The sequence below is a fragment of the Camelina sativa genome, chromosome 9 (genome assembly GCF_000633955.1).
Source record: "Camelina sativa cultivar DH55 chromosome 9, Cs, whole genome shotgun sequence".
Taxonomy (NCBI): Eukaryota; Viridiplantae; Streptophyta; class Magnoliopsida; order Brassicales; family Brassicaceae; genus Camelina; species Camelina sativa.
Genome location: NC_025693.1, coordinates 31,833,885 through 31,851,397, shown reverse-complemented (window position 1 = coordinate 31,851,397; position 17,513 = coordinate 31,833,885). Strand labels below are relative to the sequence as shown.

The window sequence follows — 17,513 nt, the reverse complement described above, 5'->3', positions numbered from 1 at the left end:
TTTTTTTTTTTTTTTTTTTTTTTTTTTTTGTTGTATACGTTACTGAAATATTAATATGAATCGAATCATTTAATGGACGGAAGTCAATCGTATTTGGATACCTCTTCGAAATTATTTATTTGTTTATCAGTTACGCTTTACACGAAAGTCTTTTTTAGAGATTTGTTTTAACAGTTTTTGTTTATTAGTCTAGTGCTTATCCTTATCCATGCATGATTATGTTTTTTTTTTTCTTTCATATTCATATCTAGTTTACTTCTTCGTAAAGGTTGTTTTATTTTCCTTGATGATGATTTATATTCAATACAATAAACTAAAGTCAGGTCACTCTCTCTTTCTAGCATAAAATGTTAAATTATACAATGAAAATACGTTAAGACAGTTCGAGATTTATGGCTTGTCCAGCTACATATATGGTGATAAGATAAGAAGGTGATAGAGAATGAGGCAAGCGCAAAAGGCTACTTCGCAAAAGATATCACAAGTTTATCAAAAGAGAGCTAGAGAGTCGGATCAGTTAAACGACTATTTGATCCGACGACGTGTGAGGGGGAAAGGGACAACAAGAATAGTTGAGTAAGTATCGATGCTAAGTGGTTTAAACCATCGAAATATCCATTCCCTAATTTAAAATGTCCTTCTTGCACGTTCTCTACATAAAACTAAGGGGGTTTAGAAGCCAGACTCTTGGTAGATGATGAACATTTGATCTTCTTCCGGTGTTTTGGTAAGGATCGGGAGACATGACATTAATTTGTGCCTCTCTATATATAGTTCAACCTCTCAATGACATGCCGTTTTCTAAGTATTTAAGGACCAATGGTGACTCCCACAATGCATGTCGTTCGAGATCCGCGTAAGGTTTTGACATCATGATCCATCTAAAGTTTAATTAGTTGGCATCCCCCTTGTTCTTGGACATATAAAGGGTATATATTGACAAAGATTACATGAGCAGATTCTTAAACCGGATTTCCGAGTGGTCAAGGATATGATCACGCCTAGCAGAGGATCGGAATGGGTGATTGACTATTGTATATTGTTTATATATATGTTTTCCGAACAAACCATAAAACAAAATATATAAGTTGAGAAGAAGATAAATGGATGGAAACTAACAGCAAAATTATGGCAAAATGAAAACTGTGTGCCCCTGATTTATGATTCGTTTAGTTTGATGAATGATCCACCAACCTTAGCCATACAAAAATTCACTTACAGGCCCACAGACCAATGAGAGAAAGTAGGGTCCAAACTTAGAATACTGTCTTTGTAGAAGGCTTTTAATTGAAAAAAATATTAGGCAGAGCAGTGAAGCACTGATCATGGGATATATATTTACAAGTTTCTTATAATAACGTTAGAGCATCGTTACTAGGGTTTCTCTTAGGAATACTCTTGGATTTGAGCCCCAAAATATTAATAAAAACCTATATATCAGTCCATGAAGCTGAGAATCGGTTCTGTCGGAAGCATTCCGAGTAACCCCAAGAGTAACGATATGTGGCGTCTCCTGAGTGGTGGGTTCATAAATATAAAAGAGCATTTTTTCTCATTTCTTTTTCCCTTTCTTCTGTCTCTCTTTTCTTTCTCTCTTCTCTCGTTTCTGAAGACGACGAGAAACGACGATGGCGGACAAACGACGGCGGTGTAACCGTGAGATACGAAAGTTCGTCTTCTCAATTCAGATTTATTGATGGGGTTATTCTGATGTTAGGGTTTCGGATCGTTTTCGATTGATGGGATTATTCTGATGTTAAATTGATTATGAGATTAGTTTGATGTTCAATTGATTATAAGATTAGTTTGATGGCATATTGATTTGGAGATTTTTTTGAAAGATTTATGGTTGTAATCGATTTATTATATTTCGATTTATTGTATTTTTTTTAGATTAGTTTTTTGTTCTTATTAAGAGTAGAATGTTTTTTGTGTTTTGAACTTGAAATATTCATATTCTTTTTTTAAAAAATTATTTCTGTCTGCTTTATTATAGAGAATCTTGGAGCATTGCTCAGATGATGAGGAGACTCATTGTATAATCGATGAAATACTGGAATCTACGTTTGCTCTTGCTCATGATCAGTATGGGAATTATGTCACTCAGGTTTGGTTGGTTAATTTCAGATCCTATGGGAATTATGTGTTCTCTTCCTCGCCTAGAAACAATGGTATTATTCCTGATCTGGAGACCAGAGTTGTCTGAATCTTCTTCTTCCTGTCTGATTTTGTTTGATACTGTCTGATCTAGAGATTATATTAAATTGATACTGTTTCTGAATCTAGAGATGAGATTAGATTCATACTGTTTTCTTTGTCTGATCTGTAGATTAGATTGTTATATATTGTTTCCTTTGTCAGATCGGGAAACTACACTAATACTGTTTCCTTTGTTGTCTGATCTAGACATTATTAGATTGATACTGCTTCTGAGTCTTTTCTTTTTGTCTGATTTCTGAGCGATGTTTTATGTCAAGGTGCTGGATTGGCTATCGCATATGCGCCTTACGCAGCGATTGGAATGGCAATGGCTGCCTCTGGCTTTTTTTTATGTGCATGTTCACGCAACTGTTTGGTGAAGGTATCTTTCTCTAAAACTAAAACTTGAGCAGTCACTATGGAGTATGTGGTAGAGAGTTCTGAACTTTCTGATATGTTTGTTACAAAGAGTGAAGTCTCAGAAGAAAGAACAGAAGGTTAGACAGGAGATTTTCTTTTGGGTTGCGATTTGGACAATGTTCAACTTTAGATGGATATATCTATCTGTCTCAAGGCTTTAGATGATTCTGTTTAGGGATGTTATTAAGGGTGGGAGTTGCAGGTTTTAAGTGTAGTTGCAGGTTTTAACTGTGGGAGTTGCAGATTTTAAGTATGAGAGCTGTGGTTGCAGGTTTTAAGCAGTAAGACAATTAGATGTATTTTTTATTTTGGATTCAAATGACATTGTAACTTGTTACCTTGTTCGGATTATTTTTCAAGTTGACATGGAGATTGTGTTTGTAAATACATAGCAACCTTCTTTTGGGTTCTCTAGTAATAGGGTGTTTTTGCTTAAGTTTCTCTTAGAAATTACTTTACTTAATTTAGTATTAATTATATAATTAATTAATATGAGAGTAACTATGGTGGGTTACTCCACTAATGATGGTCTTAGGAACGCTTTCGAGCTCCGTCTGTAAATAATGATATCCCCCAGGCTCCCCTACCAATAATTTTAGTTATCTTATTTTCTTTGACTACTTCTTAATAAACTAGTAAAAAAACCTTTCGTCTTGTTGAGATCGATGAGTCTATCTTGTAATCATGTTGATAAACCATTTTTCTTTGTTTGTCGGCGAAGACAAAAGAGCTTACAATACTGTTATGGTTTTACTTTAGGGTACGGTAATTTTTATACATTTTCAGATACCCAACGATCAAATACTTAAAACTCTTCCAAAATAATAATCATTAAATTAGTTCAAGAACAGAACAATGAACTTTGACACTAGTTACTCTAGACTATCAAAACTACTAAATACAAGTTAACTATGTATAGTACAAGCTTATGATGGACAGATCTAACGAAACAAAAATCTTGGACTTGAGAAACCTCCAATAGTCATCACAAGATTCACAACAAGCTAATGATAAAACTAATTATTATCTCAATTTTTGTCGAACATTGGACAATAATAGTTTTCATCTTATTAATTCATAAGGTCACAAATAAACTGGGATTCTTTAAAAATATACTATATACTATATACATATTCCTTTGTCACTAAGATTCCATAGAAAACCAACCACATGTGTAATAGAAACCCCACGACACGACATTCTTTAAATCTCTCTCGTATTTATAAAAAATAGTATATTTTGTGAAATTGTTGTTATACAAAATTTTATAGTATGAGATATTTAACGAAAACAATAATAATAATACTACTACTAGTTGGCAAAATTCAAAACTCTCACGACATTTTAACACGTGTCAAATTCTGGATCGATACTTGCTCTCTCACAAGTCACAAGTCATAAACACACAAAAAAAACAGAGTCAAAAGCAAGTGACTACTCTGTTCCAAAACGCAAAGCTGGTTCCCAAGAAGATCAAAATCCTGAAATAATGTGCGATATCCATCTTTACGCGCTTTTGTATAATTACATCACTTCCTAAAATTCCGGTGAAATCTTTATTTCCGGGGAGATATATACTTCCAAGAAAAGTTGGTTCCTTTTTCTTGAAGTTATCTCTTCACTTCAATTAATTTTAATTGGTTCTTCTGTCTTGTCTTCTGAACAAGAGAACAGAGGAGCTCTGTCTTGTTTCCCTCTTAGTATTTATTTCCTATTCTCAAACATACATATCTGTGTTTGATTATCAACTTTGTTTTTTTGTTTCTGAAAAAGTTATATTCTGTTTTTACCTAAATTGACTTTTGTGAGAAACAGAGTATATATATAAATAGAAACAGAGCAGCTCTGTTTTTTTTGGTAGAGTTATGGAGAGGTATGAGATAGTGAAGGATATTGGTTCTGGTAATTTCGGAGTAGCAAAGCTTGTTCGTGACAAATTCTCCAAAGAGCTCTTCGCTATTAAGTTCATCGAGAGAGGCCTAAAGGTCGGTCTTTTTTTTTTTAGCTCTCTGAGCTACTACTACTAATTCAAGATTATATTATGTTATGTTAGTTTTTCTCTGAGTTTCTTAAATATGTTTGTTTTGTGATTTGTTTATGAAGATTGATGAACATGTACAAAGAGAAATCATGAACCATAGGTCACTCATCCATCCCAATATAATCAGATTCAAGGAGGTTTTGTTGACGGCAACACATTTGGCGCTAGTAATGGAATACGCCGCCGGAGGAGAACTCTTCGGAAGAATCTGCACCGCCGGAAGATTCAGCGAAGACGAGGTCTTTCTTGTTTTGACAATACTGATTTTGTCGTCATGATCTAAAACAAAACATTAAGTGTGTATGAATGATTGTTTTTTATTTCAGGCAAGGTTCTTCTTTCAGCAGCTCATATCAGGAGTTCATTATTGTCACAGTCTTGTAAGCAACAATATCACATTTTGCTCTCTTTTTGTTGTTAATGGAAAATTTTACAATTAAAAAGTGTTTGGTATGTGGGAAAAATGAAGGAGATATGCCATAGAGATCTAAAGCTAGAGAACACATTACTGGATGGAAGTGAGGCGCCGCGGGTGAAGATATGCGACTTTGGATATTCGAAATCAGGAGTTCTTCATTCGCAGCCAAAGACAACAGTAGGAACACCTGCTTACATTGCACCTGAAGTGCTCTCCAAGAAAGAGTACGACGGCAAAATCGCTGATGTTTGGTCTTGTGGAGTCACTTTGTATGTTATGCTTGTTGGTGCTTACCCTTTTGAAGACCCTTCCAACCCTAAAGATTTTCGTAAAACCATCGCTCGGATTCTCAGAGCTCAGTATTCTGTTCCTGATTACGTCCGTGTTTCAGATGAATGCAGGCATCTTCTCTCTCGCATTTTCGTCGCCAACACTGAAAAGGTATGTGTTATGTTGTGTTCTCTTTCAACTGTGGAGATCTAACCTCAAATCCTCAACTACTTCGATTTGGATGTGACGGAGAATAACAATAGAGGAAATAAAGAATCATCCTTGGTTTCTCAAGAATTTGCCGGTGGAGATGTCGGAAGGATCATTGATGATGAATGGTCCATCGACTCAGACAGTGGAAGAGATAGTGTGGATCATTGAGGAAGCTCGGAAACCGATCACTGTAGCTGGTGGACTCACAGGTGCTGGTGGTTCCGGTGGAAGCAGTGGTGGTGCCATTGGATGTAGCAGTATGGATCTTGATGACTTGGACACAGATTTTGAGTACGATATCGATACCGCTGATCTCCTTTCCCCTTTGTGAACTGTTTTATCACCCAAACAAAAGCCAAAGGTTTCATGTTTCTGAAGCTGATACATTGATGATACACACAGACGTGTGAATATAATTGTTCTTTAGAGTTTTGCTTATTGCAAACTTATATCATTTGAGTGTGAAACATTCTATGTGATTCTTTTTATGTTACAACAATGTTATCAACTTATTAGACATTTTTATACATACACGAATCAGGCACGGTAATAGTTTTTAAGTAATCATATATGAGTTGAGTTTTCTATAAAGAGTTCTCTGTCACGGTAAGAACCACATGTTATTATTTTCTGTAATTTGCCAAATACAACAACACAAATTAAGAAGAATTTAAAACGAAAAAAAAAAAACGATATCAGTAGTTGTTAAGTAGATTCCAAACAGTTTGCTCAACTTGCTCCCATGATTCAGCTGTCCGAAGTTCATCCCAAATACTGAACATTGCACCCAACACATTCTCTTCATGTAATATACAGTAACACCTGCAACCAATCACAGTCACAGATCATTCAGCACAAGAAGCCTTCCAAGGCTTTTCTTTAATCATGTTTATAACAGTTACTAGTTACTACTTACATTGTGCGGTAGGAAGGACGCAATACTTTCTTCCTCGTACTGTCTGTTGATTTTGTAGTTACATTCTCCGGTGTCCTACTTCTGATTAATGGAAGCCCGTAACTCTCTAGAAGCTTCTTGAAAAGATCAGTGTCTCCTCTAAAGACATCCAAGTATATTGGTATCAAGTCGTAGATGGGATCTCCTGCAATTTTCTCACTCTTTCAGAAATGAGAAAACAGTCCAAGAATGCCCAAAAGTCTCCAAATTTGGCAATATAGTTTATGAATTTGGGAATAAAATGTACCTATGGATAAATCGCTGAAGTCTAGAATATGACTGGGACGCCATGAATTGTGTTGACCATCAACTGAATCATCTGCGTACGGTTCCATATGAATGTTGTCATCCATGACGTCTGAGTGTATCCAGGTGCAGGGCTTGATTTCGTCTCCACCATTTGTGTCCTGTGATCCCAGAAAAAGGTTATGTTAATTCGATTTTAAGAAGGTCTAGACTCCTGATAAGAAAAAGAGAGAGATAAGAGCAGCAACCTTGAAAACATTGAGTAAGTCTACAAAAAATTCGTCAGGAATGTATTCGTCTATACTGTTCATCAGAGCCCGCGGAATAGGATTTCCCCTGAGAGGTTCAGAACAAATAATGACCACCAGTAAGTTTTTTTTTATAGAGCAAAAGCAAATGGAAGCAGAGTCATTTCAAGAAATGTACCAGTTTTCCAAACGGCCAGTGACGTCTTTCTTCTTTTGGGACAGAGCATCGACAAAAACTTTCCATTCTGCTGGAATGTTCAACTCCCCATGAACAGCATTTACATTCAACAACTCAGGACATGTGACTGGTGGATATGGCAATAGATGAAGGTTGCGTAGTTGTTGTCCCAGAAAGAACGCCAAGTTCTGAGCGTCGTTCCACGTCAGATCATCTCTTCTGCAACAACAGTTTTAAGTTAGAGATCATACACTTGGTTTAAAAAAATGAGTCACACGTAGATAAAAATAAGGAGAAAAAGAGCACTCACAATTGGGCAAATATCTTCCCTTTGCATCTTTTTGTTATAATATACGGCCAAACATGTGAACTCAATGTACCAAAAGAATCGGGTGCTGGTTTCCCCTGGTTTCTATGTTCACGTAGTGTTTTGTTCCAAATACCAAACGGGAATTCGCTGTTCAACATTGATGCGTCAAAATCGAAATTGGAGCTAGAGATTATGTCTGGGATTCTCTTGCCATCCCAAGGGACAACTTTGTAAGATCCGTTTTCGAAGAAAAGAATCCCGCTTGCTAGAACATCAGGAATATGTGTTTTCAAAGGAGAATCAGCCCGGCCAAGAATGTCATAAAACTCAAGCTGCACAAATGAAGACAAAGAGTTACAATCATAACAATTCCCATGGGGTGCTCAAAATTATTGTATAAATATTACTTGCCTCAGTTCCAAGACCGTACATAGATTGTTCCAGCCCTCCTTCAACAAACAATTTAATGGCATAGTCAGAGAACAGGTAAACCTGACAGAAAAATAAGAGACGTCAGAAGCAGATTGGTGAAATAATTGAGGAATATTGAGGAACATTTTTTGAGAAAGTTTTCTAAGAGAGACAATCAACTCACAGGGTTACTGCCAGTTCCAACTGGAAGCTTTTCTTCTTCGGTAACTGACGGCAGGTTGTAGAAAGTGCATACTTCCTCTAGACATCGCAACCATTTCTCAGCATTTAAAGCAATGCTTGCTCCCTAACACGGCAATCACAGAGTAATGATGGAGAGATACTTATAAAGCTATAAAACTAAATTTTCAAATACTAGGTTTACCTTCCATATTAGTTCTCTCATCTCAGGCTTCAGAACCCAGAGCTTGGATAGCCAGGCTCTCATTTCTCGTTGACCTACAGAGTTTCCCATAGACCAGGGGAAATTGTAATGGTCTCTTTCTTTATCAAGAAACGAGGCAAGGAAATCAATATCATACGAGAATCCATTCTTCCACATATTGTATCTCTTTGATACTCCATTCGCATCCTCTTTGTGTTTTTCAGTGTTTGTCCCTCCATTCATTCGTGTCCTCTTCTCTTTCCTGGTAAGGTCTGAATAGCTCAAAGTATTGTTGTCTTCCTCGTCTGTTTCGTTTTCTGAATCTTCTGAATCTCCATCATCAAGAGCAAGAAGGCCAGCACGACAAACCCCTTTGTGATGGTAACCAGGCGCCATATCCAAACACACGTACCCAAAGTTTTCTTTGTTCACAAAATTCTGGGTAACAGCCACTGTTGGTTCAAGATTAAGGATACAGTGCCACCAACCACTTGGAACATAAATCGTTTCGCCAGCTAGTAGTGTGCACTCAATCGGTTTGTCTTCGTCCGCAAGGAGGGGATAATAGTCTAGCCACCACTGTTTATGGATAGAAAACTTTCAACGGGATACAGTAAAGAACAATCAAAATGAAAATGCTTAAACAGTTCAGCAATATACCTGCAGAGATGAGGGGGTATCGATGCTGACATCACCATCATCTTCATTTACATGAACTGTAACACCTAGAGGCACTTTTCCAGGGGGATACAATGCCCACCTATTTATAACACAATGACATCAAGGCTCAGAATATAGTATCACCCAATTCCAGTGAAGCAATAAAAAGTAATATTGCAGGAAACAAGAACTTAGCGCAGAAAAAGGAAAATAAATTGATGTATATATGTCCTCAAAAGTGTCTACCTTTTCCGGCCACAAAGCAGGGTATTCCAGGCACTGGTAAGAGCTGGATCGACATGCCAAGATGCACCAGACCTCTCCGGACCAACTATAAGCCATCTGTATGGTGGACGACTTTCTTTGTCTAAGATCTCAAACCAATCTTCTTGAAACAAATGAGGCACACTATAGTCTTTCAATAATTCAGGAGCAGCATCTCCGAACTACATGAAATGTTGAACCCTTAAATCCAAGTGCCAAATATTTTCACTAAGAAGTTTGGGTTATGCTACAACTCTATCCCTGATGAGAAGAAAGTTTTGTATAAAGTTACAAAACTGTTTCTCGTACCTTGTCGTCAAAAACGTATAGAGGATCTTCATCCCGCTGGAGTTTCATATATGAGATGTAATCCTTAAACTTCATGGAAATTTTGTTGGGACTCCTCTGAGATATTCTAAACGGGACTTCACCATATTTCTCTACTAGTTGGTCGATTGTCCACGTATTACTGGCTGGCCAAGAATCAGCAAGGCCAGAAAGCAAAACCTAAACCAATAGACAGGAACAACATCACAAAAAAATTCACATATCTGGAAATTTCTAACAGATTAAAATCTCTTTTACTAGCCACAACAAGACATAATAAACCTTGTACTATACACATGAATAAAAAGATTGGAACTTACAGGTTTCTTGGCGTCGTATTCCTTGGAAAACTCATCCAAAGAGATATCTCTCCTACGTTCGACATTGCCATTATCAAACGAGAACCCATCAAGAGATGTATTACACCTATAGAATCGTTTATACAAGTACAACGAATTGAATCCTGCACAAGAGCAGAACCAAAAATGAGATCATCACGTGAGCATATAAACAGAAAAAATCTTGAACGAGTGAAGTATGCATCAAGCGGGAATTACCATCAAAATGCAAAGGTCTCTTGTAAGCGTCATTTTCTGGAGCAACTCCTTCTCTGTAATATCAAAAAAACCAATCAATCAACACTTTTTCACATAAAGCACAACAACTCCAAGGAGAGAGTCTGAAACTGTCAACATTAGCCAAATTGTTTCACTGAACATAAATTCCAAAAAGTACTTACAGATGCAATGTAGTATTTTTCCAAGAACCTTTGTAGTCAAGAGGACCTTTAGCTCTTCTGAGACACAAGCTCATCCATAATGGTTCTTCGTTACACAGAATATACATAACACTACCAAAATCAAACATACACATAAACACCTATTAATCACAATTTCTCATAAACGTCCTGAAATCAAAACGCGAATTGATCTAACCTGCTGACGCAAGCAAGGTGAGCGATGTCTCGGGGATCAAGGTATTCGAGAAGAACACAGATGGTTTCATCTGGGAGGACACTGAGACTACCGAGAGCCTCTGGTCGACGATCTCTCTGTCCCAACGTCGTCATTTGATATACAGCTTCAACCAAATTTCGAATTCTCTCTGAAGATCTGATTCTTTTCTTCCTTCCTCTCTAGTCTCAGACTGCGGTGGGGGGTGATGATTCCGATTCCCGAGTCTCGTCGTCGTCGTGGTGTGGGTCACCGAGTGCGCGTAAAGGCCTTGGCGCACGTTGTACGCGTTTAACGATATCGAACTCACGCTTACGAGTTACGACGTCGTTTCAACGATCGAATCTGATGAGAGAAGAAGAAGGTTCATCGCGTTTAGCTTACGCGAAATTTGTTTTGTAAAGGGATAAAACGCGGAAACGCGTTTTTTTTAATCTAGAACGTAAAAGAAAAACTCGAGAACCTACATAAATAAAACGATGACGTTCTCTAAGTTGTGGGCCTTGTGGCCTTTTTAGGCAGTAAGTGTCAGGATTCACGATATTGAAAATAAAATGGGCTTTTACGAGAAACGGCCACGTAGGATCCATAATTTGGCAGACCCATAATCGCGTTTCTTAAGAAGAGTAATTAAAAAAAGAGAGAGGATCCTGTAATCATAGTTAGTCAAGGTCTCAAGGATATTATAATATAGGAACCATAATTTGAAATCATTTTCTGAAAATCAAATCCCAACAGTAATTACAAATATCCAAAAAAAAACAATCAAGGAGCTTTTTTTACACAGAGAATGCTAATATTTTAATACACACTTCACCTACTTGGAGATGCTTACCACGTTTCTTTAATATGTGCTATCTGTTAAGTGTTAATTAAATAGATAGAGTCTTCAATATTTAACTCTTACTTTTTATTCTGGGGTCGTTGATAGATGCTACATTTTCCACAATTAGATAATATTTTATTCGTTAAGGACTCTTTTTTATGTAAGTGCTTTCAATCTTTTAGGAACAGATTTGCCCATAATTTATTTACATACACCGATCTAAAAACATTGAGAGTAGATCGACGGTGTTGATGAGAGATTGCCATAGTTTTTTTTCATTCTTTTCCATATGCTATATGATTCGCGATCTTTTTTATACTTGTCCTTTGCGGTCCACCAACTTATACATTTGTTAATTATATTCATATTGAGAGAGAGATATATAAAAGAATTTGATAAGTTAATTTACACATAGAAAACATGAGAATTAACATTTTCGTTTAACGTATGTTATATATAATATATATTATGATTATTATATACGCAAAATATTTTAAATATTATAACTATCTTTAGAATTCAATATACTCGTGATAATTACCAAAAATGTTGCAGTTTTCTCATAATTAAAAATTATATGTCCGGATAGCTAATGACAAAGCGTAACTCACTTCATAAAAATATCAAATGTTTTGTACTTTTGTTATCATATAAGTAAATTCAAGAATATAATTGTGCTTTAATTTTGCAAACCTGTTTCAAAAAAAAAAAAAAAAAAGGAATATAATTTTGCGCCTATAAATAGAGATATGTATTCCATCATCATTGCGCAACAACTCCCCTCACTATCTGCTCTACAATTCTCCAAAGCAAATCGAAATCTCTCTCTTTCTTCTACTCCATATAGTTATGGCTTCCCCACCTCTGTCACCTCCTCGTACGATCCCCACCAGTGCGGTTGCCCGATCAGTGTTACCCATTGGATCTTCCCTGCCCTCTGTCAGCCTGACACGTCCATACAACAAGCCGACAAGTTGCTCCCTTGTGTCCAAAAATGATGCGGCAACTAGTGCAACTGTCAAACCTATCGTGAAACGGTGTGCAGAGTACTTACCGAACAAGCTACCCGACAGTAAATATGTGCGTATATTGGACACGACGCTTCGTGACGGGGAACAATCTCCCGGTGCAGCCCTTACTCCACCGCAAAAGATAGAGATTGCCTGGCAACTCGCTAAACTCCGAGTAGACATGATGGAAGTTGGTTTCCCGGGGTCGTCTGAGGAAGAGGTAGAAACCATCAAAACCATCGCCAAGACTGTTGGGAACGAGGTTTGTTTCTTTGTTTCCCTTCACTTATATTAAATGATTGTAAAATGATTTTTTATTCTGAAACTATATTGTTGTTTTGCTTTAGGTGGATGAGGAGACAGGTTACGTCCCGGTGATATGCGGCCTCTCACGATGCAAAGAATCAGACATCAAGGCGGCTTGGGAGGCGTTGCAGTATGCGAAGAGGCCGAGGATAATCTTATTCATATCTACTAGTGACATTCACATGAAATATAAGTTGAAAAAGACTAGAGAAGAAGTGATCGAGATGGTTACGACTAGCATTAGGTTCGCTAAAAGCATAGGCTTCACTGACATCCAACTCGGTTCCGAAGACGGCGGCAGGTCCATATCTTTACAACCTTTATAATACATACATATATCTGATTTCTTTTAATTATAACAACTTTTTACATGCACACACCATTTCATTCATGAGCTCACCATAAAAATATGTCACATATATATATATATATATATATATATTTGGATTTTAAAATACTTGTCTTCATGTGATTCAGAACGGATAAGGACTTTCTATGTAAGCTTTTGGGAGTAGCAATAAAAGAGGGTGCATCTACAGTGGGCTTCGCGGACACGGTAGGGGTTAACATGCCGCAAGAAATGGCAGAACTAGTGACCTATGTCAAAGAAAACACTCCGGGAATTGAAAACGTTATCTACGGTGTTCATTGTCACAACGACCTTGGTGTTGCTACCGCCAACACAATCGCTGTACGTAATTAACTCTCTTTTATATATGTATTAGATTAAATTTACACAAGTTCCATACAAATATACGATTCTCAAGGTGGCAAAAACATGTTGAACAATGGTTTTGATTTATTCTATTCTATATATATATATATATATATATAGGCCATATGTGCGGGAGCAAGACATGTCGAAGTAACAATCAACGGAATAGGTGAAAGAAGTGGGAATGCGGCGCTTGAAGAGGTAAATTCCCACTCCAACATGAGTTGATATCATCATTATCAACATGAGTTGTGTGTGTGTGTGTGTGTAAAATTCTTTTTTACTATAGTCCAACTTAACAATTAGTCGTATAGTTTTGATTTTTGCATTCTTTTTTCACTGATTTTTATTGGTATCCTCTTTTATATAAATAACGTAATCTGTCTAGAAAATTTTAAATCATGACCTATATATAGTTTATTAGCTTTATATATAGCATACAAAATATAACGATTATTGAGAACTATAGTTTTTGGCGAGACTATCTTTTTGCTCTATATTGTAAACTATAAAAAAATTCTACTATTATGTGGTCTAATCTTAATTTTCTAAAACATAAAATAATTTCTATGTTTAATTTACGTAGTATACAAATTACAATTATATTTGATAACTTTAAGACTAAAATTATATTATGACTTCCGTAAAAAATATTATGGTCTGCCACTGCTGCTGGCTGTGTATCGTTATGGCTTTATCCAAGCGGTCTTATCTTTGAACCATGATCCATCACTCACACAAAAAGGTTATATGCAGGTCGTGATGGCATTGAAATGTCGAGGACCATATGTGCTGGGTGGTGTTTACACAAATATAGACACACGCCAAATTATGGCAACTAGCAAGATGGTAAGTTTCCATATACAAATTGAAATTGAAATATCTTGTCATGTAAAGAATAATTTTGCTTAGTTTTTTTGGCCTTTATAATGATAATACTAGTGTCGATTATGTAAATTCGTCGGCAGGTTCAAGAGCATACCGGCATGTATGTTCAAGCACATAAGCCCATAGTTGGAGACAACTGCTTTGTTCATGAAAGCGGCATTCACCAGGTTACTTTGTGTTTTTGGTTTCTTTTTGACATAAGAGATTTATTAAATATTAAATATATTTGACATAAGATAATTAGATACAAGAATGATTTGTTCAAAACATTTGCAGGATGGAATATTAAAAAATCGGAGTACATATGAGATTTTATCACCAGAAGATATTGGGATCGTCACATCTAAAAATTCTGGCCTTGTTCTTGGAAAGCTTAGGTAACTAATCTTGTTAATTTTTATAATTTCTTTCGGTGAAGAGATTATTATTCTATTACGTGATTTTTATGATCTTTATATAACTTCTTTCACATCAAGTTATTTAAGTAGATCGTAATAACGTTATTTTACCAAAATGACGGATCGTTGTCTAATTCTGTCTTTTATATGTAGTGGACGCCATGCTATTAAAGATAGGCTCAAAGAGGTACCCTATATGATTGAATCGTTTTAATTATATACTAATGATCATGTATATCAGATAAGATATCAATATTAATTTGATGAAGCATTGTGTTAATTTATTACTCTCACAGTTGGGATATGACATCGGTGATGAGAAGTTGAAAGACATCTTCTCACGATTCAGGGATTTAACCAAGCAGAAAAAGGTTTCTATTTTAAACTTTTTTCATATAACATGTCCGCTATGATTAACTTCCAAATGATTTTTTATATTGTGTATGATGTAATAACATAAAATGCGAATTAAAAATTTCAGAGAGTCACAGACGATGATTTGAAGGCACTAGTGGTGTGAGGAGGGGGGGGGNGGGGGGGGGATCCGTTTATAAAGTGGAAATTAAAAAGACAACGTATGACGAATAATAAGTGCTTGCTTTATTACAGATATTGCAACTTTTCTGTGGTGTTTTCATTTCTTATGTTAAATGTATGTTTAACCTTTTAAGTGTGTATTACGATGATAACATCGTATATGAGTATTTTCTGAAAGGAATAAATACTGCTGGAGCTGTTTGTGTATTACTGAAAGAGTAACGACTATAGCAAGTGTCACCTCGGTTCCTTCAGGCTTCCATTATAAATACGGTTGAAAGCCTAATGGATCAAGTATAATTATTGGATCTAACCCAAAAAAATTTGATTTAATCTAGAAAATATATATCTATAATCATCTTTCGTCTCCTTAATCTGGATATTTTTACAGAACTATATAGATAATTATAATATTTTAGTTTGGTATATATAAAAGAAACGTTCATATGAAAGAAACTATTCAATACAATTGCCGACAAGAAAACAACAATAACAATCAAACTTGTCAATACAGCTTTTGGCTATATGAGTGGAAAACAAATCAAATCAATTCAAACTACAAAACTACTCCCCACTTTTGAACGTTATATCAAAAACAAAACAAGAGTTCTACTGTCGTTTAGAAAATGAAAACTGCAAAAAAAAAAAAAAAAAAAAAAAAAAAAGGAAGAAAGGNGGCATAATATGTTATGGATAAGGACATTTTTACTTTTTGAATATAAAATGTCATGGCATTGGCACATTACATTTACATAAAACGTATACCATACCAATTACCAACAACAACGTTGTAGACTTGTAGTAAAACAAACAAAACAAAACAAAAGATCAAATTAAAGACGATTATCACGAACCTGCTTATACCTCTACCTCTCTTGTGGTACTAAAAGCGAAGTCTTGTTATGCACGAAAGTGTCCTCACTTGCCCATTCATTCATTCATTCACCTTCAGAAGTTGACTCAATTATTAGAAGATCATAAACATCATCTTCTTGTCAAATTGGGGGAGACGGAGAAGTAAACCTCAGCGTTTTTCTCAAGAGTTATCTGATTCAAAGCAAATAACTCTTTTAGAATCGGGGGTTCACAGAATTAATTCAAAAAACGTGAGACACGAAACAGGAGTAGTAGCTCGCGAACAGAAAGAAGCTAACCGTTATAAGAGATCCGAAGAGGGCTCCGTCTTCTTCTTGTCAGACTCAAACATTAAGTACGCCTTTGATCTTTCTGCTCCATGGCTTTCAAAAGAAAGAACAAAAAGGAAATTAATTAATCGCAACGATCACATAATATATCTTTTAGGAAATTTTAAGAGATACCTTTCCTTTTTATTGGTTGTTCAAAAAAAAAAAAAAAAAAAAAAAAACCTTTCCTTTTTATTTTCTTTATATATCATCACAACGGTAACATAATATATTTACCTTTTTACTAATATGATTAAATTTAATAATAATAAATTAATTATTAAGGTGAAGGAAGCTATATTATATATCTATCATTTTCCTAAAAGGAGCAAGTAATTAATAAAGGAAATTACCTTTATTGTTTTTTTTTTTTTTTATGGCGGTTCTTTTTCAAGTCAGAAACAGAGAAGCACTTAAAAAAAAAGAAGATGTCACGTCACGGCGAGGAGATGATGAGTCTGAGACAAGTTTCCAGGAGAGCTGAGCGCAGAAGTACAAATTTTACGTTGGAGACTGTGTTCGCTGGTGTCCCGATGATCTGTTGGCCGTTCTTCGCCGGTCAGTTGACGAATTCGAAAGTTCTGTTGCGAGGATTGGGGAATAGGGATGGAGATCGGCGAGTTAGTGAAGAGGGACCTGGTCTTCAAGGAACTTATGGACGGAGTGAAGGTGGTTGAGTGGCGGCGCTTCGCGGAAGAAGCTTCGGCGCCACCGTTGGGATCATCGTCACGTTAATTTTTGAGACGGTGGTTGATAAAGTCAAGTCAAATTAGATCGATGTAATTGGGCTTTAACGTATTCAAAGGCCTATTATAAATGGCCCAATTTTCTCAGTATCGCTTGGGCTGGCTTTAAATGAAATTAATCAAATAGTACGGTAGACGTGGTTGTATTGTATATAAACAACAATTGAAAATGTGCTTGTAATTTATATAGTTTTTTTTTTCGTAGTTGGATCAGAGTATCAGACAATTTATATCCACATTGAAATTCCCAAGAAAATTAGAGGATATAAAGGTGTAAAATATATAGAGCATAAAGTCGAGATTATGAGATATAAATGAGTAAAAAAAAATGAATATGAAGAAACTCAATTTATATATGTTCCGTCAGAAGAGAGAAAAAAAAAAAAAAAAAAAAAAGGACAAAGC

General features: G+C 35.8%; 3 protein-coding genes across 3 annotated transcripts; 2 read left to right on the top strand and 1 right to left on the bottom strand.

The window, feature by feature from the left end:
• Positions 4,047-6,088, top strand: LOC104713509 (serine/threonine-protein kinase SRK2C). Its single transcript, XM_010430648.2, has 5 exons — positions 4,047-4,604; positions 4,723-4,899; positions 4,987-5,040; positions 5,130-5,519; positions 5,599-6,088. Exons 1-5 carry the CDS (start codon positions 4,485-4,487, stop codon positions 5,890-5,892), a joined length of 1,035 nt encoding a protein of 344 aa, XP_010428950.1. The 5' UTR covers positions 4,047-4,484; the 3' UTR covers positions 5,893-6,088.
• Positions 6,112-10,887, bottom strand: LOC104713510 (F-box protein At1g78280). The gene is made up of 16 exons (XM_010430649.2): positions 10,481-10,887; positions 10,285-10,395; positions 10,103-10,155; positions 9,866-10,008; positions 9,528-9,725; positions 9,201-9,400; positions 8,955-9,054; positions 8,295-8,873; positions 8,094-8,216; positions 7,910-7,990; positions 7,499-7,830; positions 7,189-7,407; positions 7,011-7,098; positions 6,764-6,923; positions 6,478-6,661; positions 6,112-6,383 (listed from the first exon to the last, which is right to left on the bottom strand). The coding sequence occupies exons 1-16, from the start codon at positions 10,612-10,614 to the stop codon at positions 6,257-6,259; spliced, it is 2,832 nt and encodes a 943-aa protein (XP_010428951.1). The 5' UTR covers positions 10,615-10,887; the 3' UTR covers positions 6,112-6,256.
• LOC104713508 (methylthioalkylmalate synthase 3, chloroplastic-like) lies at positions 12,094-15,388 on the top strand. Its single transcript, XM_010430647.2, has 10 exons — positions 12,094-12,596; positions 12,682-12,941; positions 13,118-13,331; positions 13,476-13,556; positions 14,112-14,204; positions 14,324-14,410; positions 14,520-14,620; positions 14,795-14,828; positions 14,938-15,012; positions 15,123-15,388. Exons 1-10 carry the CDS (start codon positions 12,174-12,176, stop codon positions 15,159-15,161), a joined length of 1,407 nt encoding a protein of 468 aa, XP_010428949.1. The 5' UTR covers positions 12,094-12,173; the 3' UTR covers positions 15,162-15,388.

Excerpts from the sequence above, each read along its gene's own strand:
- LOC104713509 (XM_010430648.2), top strand. The coding sequence starts at position 4,485 with ATGGAGAGGTATGAGATAGTGAAGGATATTGGTTCTGGTAATTTCGGA. Across the intron at positions 4,605-4,722 it reads TCATCGAGAGAGGCCTAAAG|ATTGATGAACATGTACAAAG; the intron begins GTCGGTCTTTTT and ends TTGTTTATGAAG. Across the intron at positions 5,041-5,129 it reads TTCATTATTGTCACAGTCTT|GAGATATGCCATAGAGATCT; the intron begins GTAAGCAACAAT and ends GGAAAAATGAAG.
- LOC104713510 (XM_010430649.2), bottom strand. The coding sequence starts at position 10,614 with ATGACGACGTTGGGACAGAGAGATCGTCGACCAGAGGCTCTCGGTAGT. Across the intron at positions 8,874-8,954 it reads ATACCCCCTCATCTCTGCAG|TGGTGGCTAGACTATTATCC; the intron begins GTATATTGCTGA and ends ATCCATAAACAG. Across the intron at positions 7,831-7,909 it reads TGTACGGTCTTGGAACTGAG|CTTGAGTTTTATGACATTCT; the intron begins GCAAGTAATATT and ends TCATTTGTGCAG.
- LOC104713508 (XM_010430647.2), top strand. The coding sequence starts at position 12,174 with ATGGCTTCCCCACCTCTGTCACCTCCTCGTACGATCCCCACCAGTGCG. Across the intron at positions 12,942-13,117 it reads GGTTCCGAAGACGGCGGCAG|AACGGATAAGGACTTTCTAT; the intron begins GTCCATATCTTT and ends CATGTGATTCAG. Across the intron at positions 15,013-15,122 it reads ATTTAACCAAGCAGAAAAAG|AGAGTCACAGACGATGATTT; the intron begins GTTTCTATTTTA and ends TAAAAATTTCAG.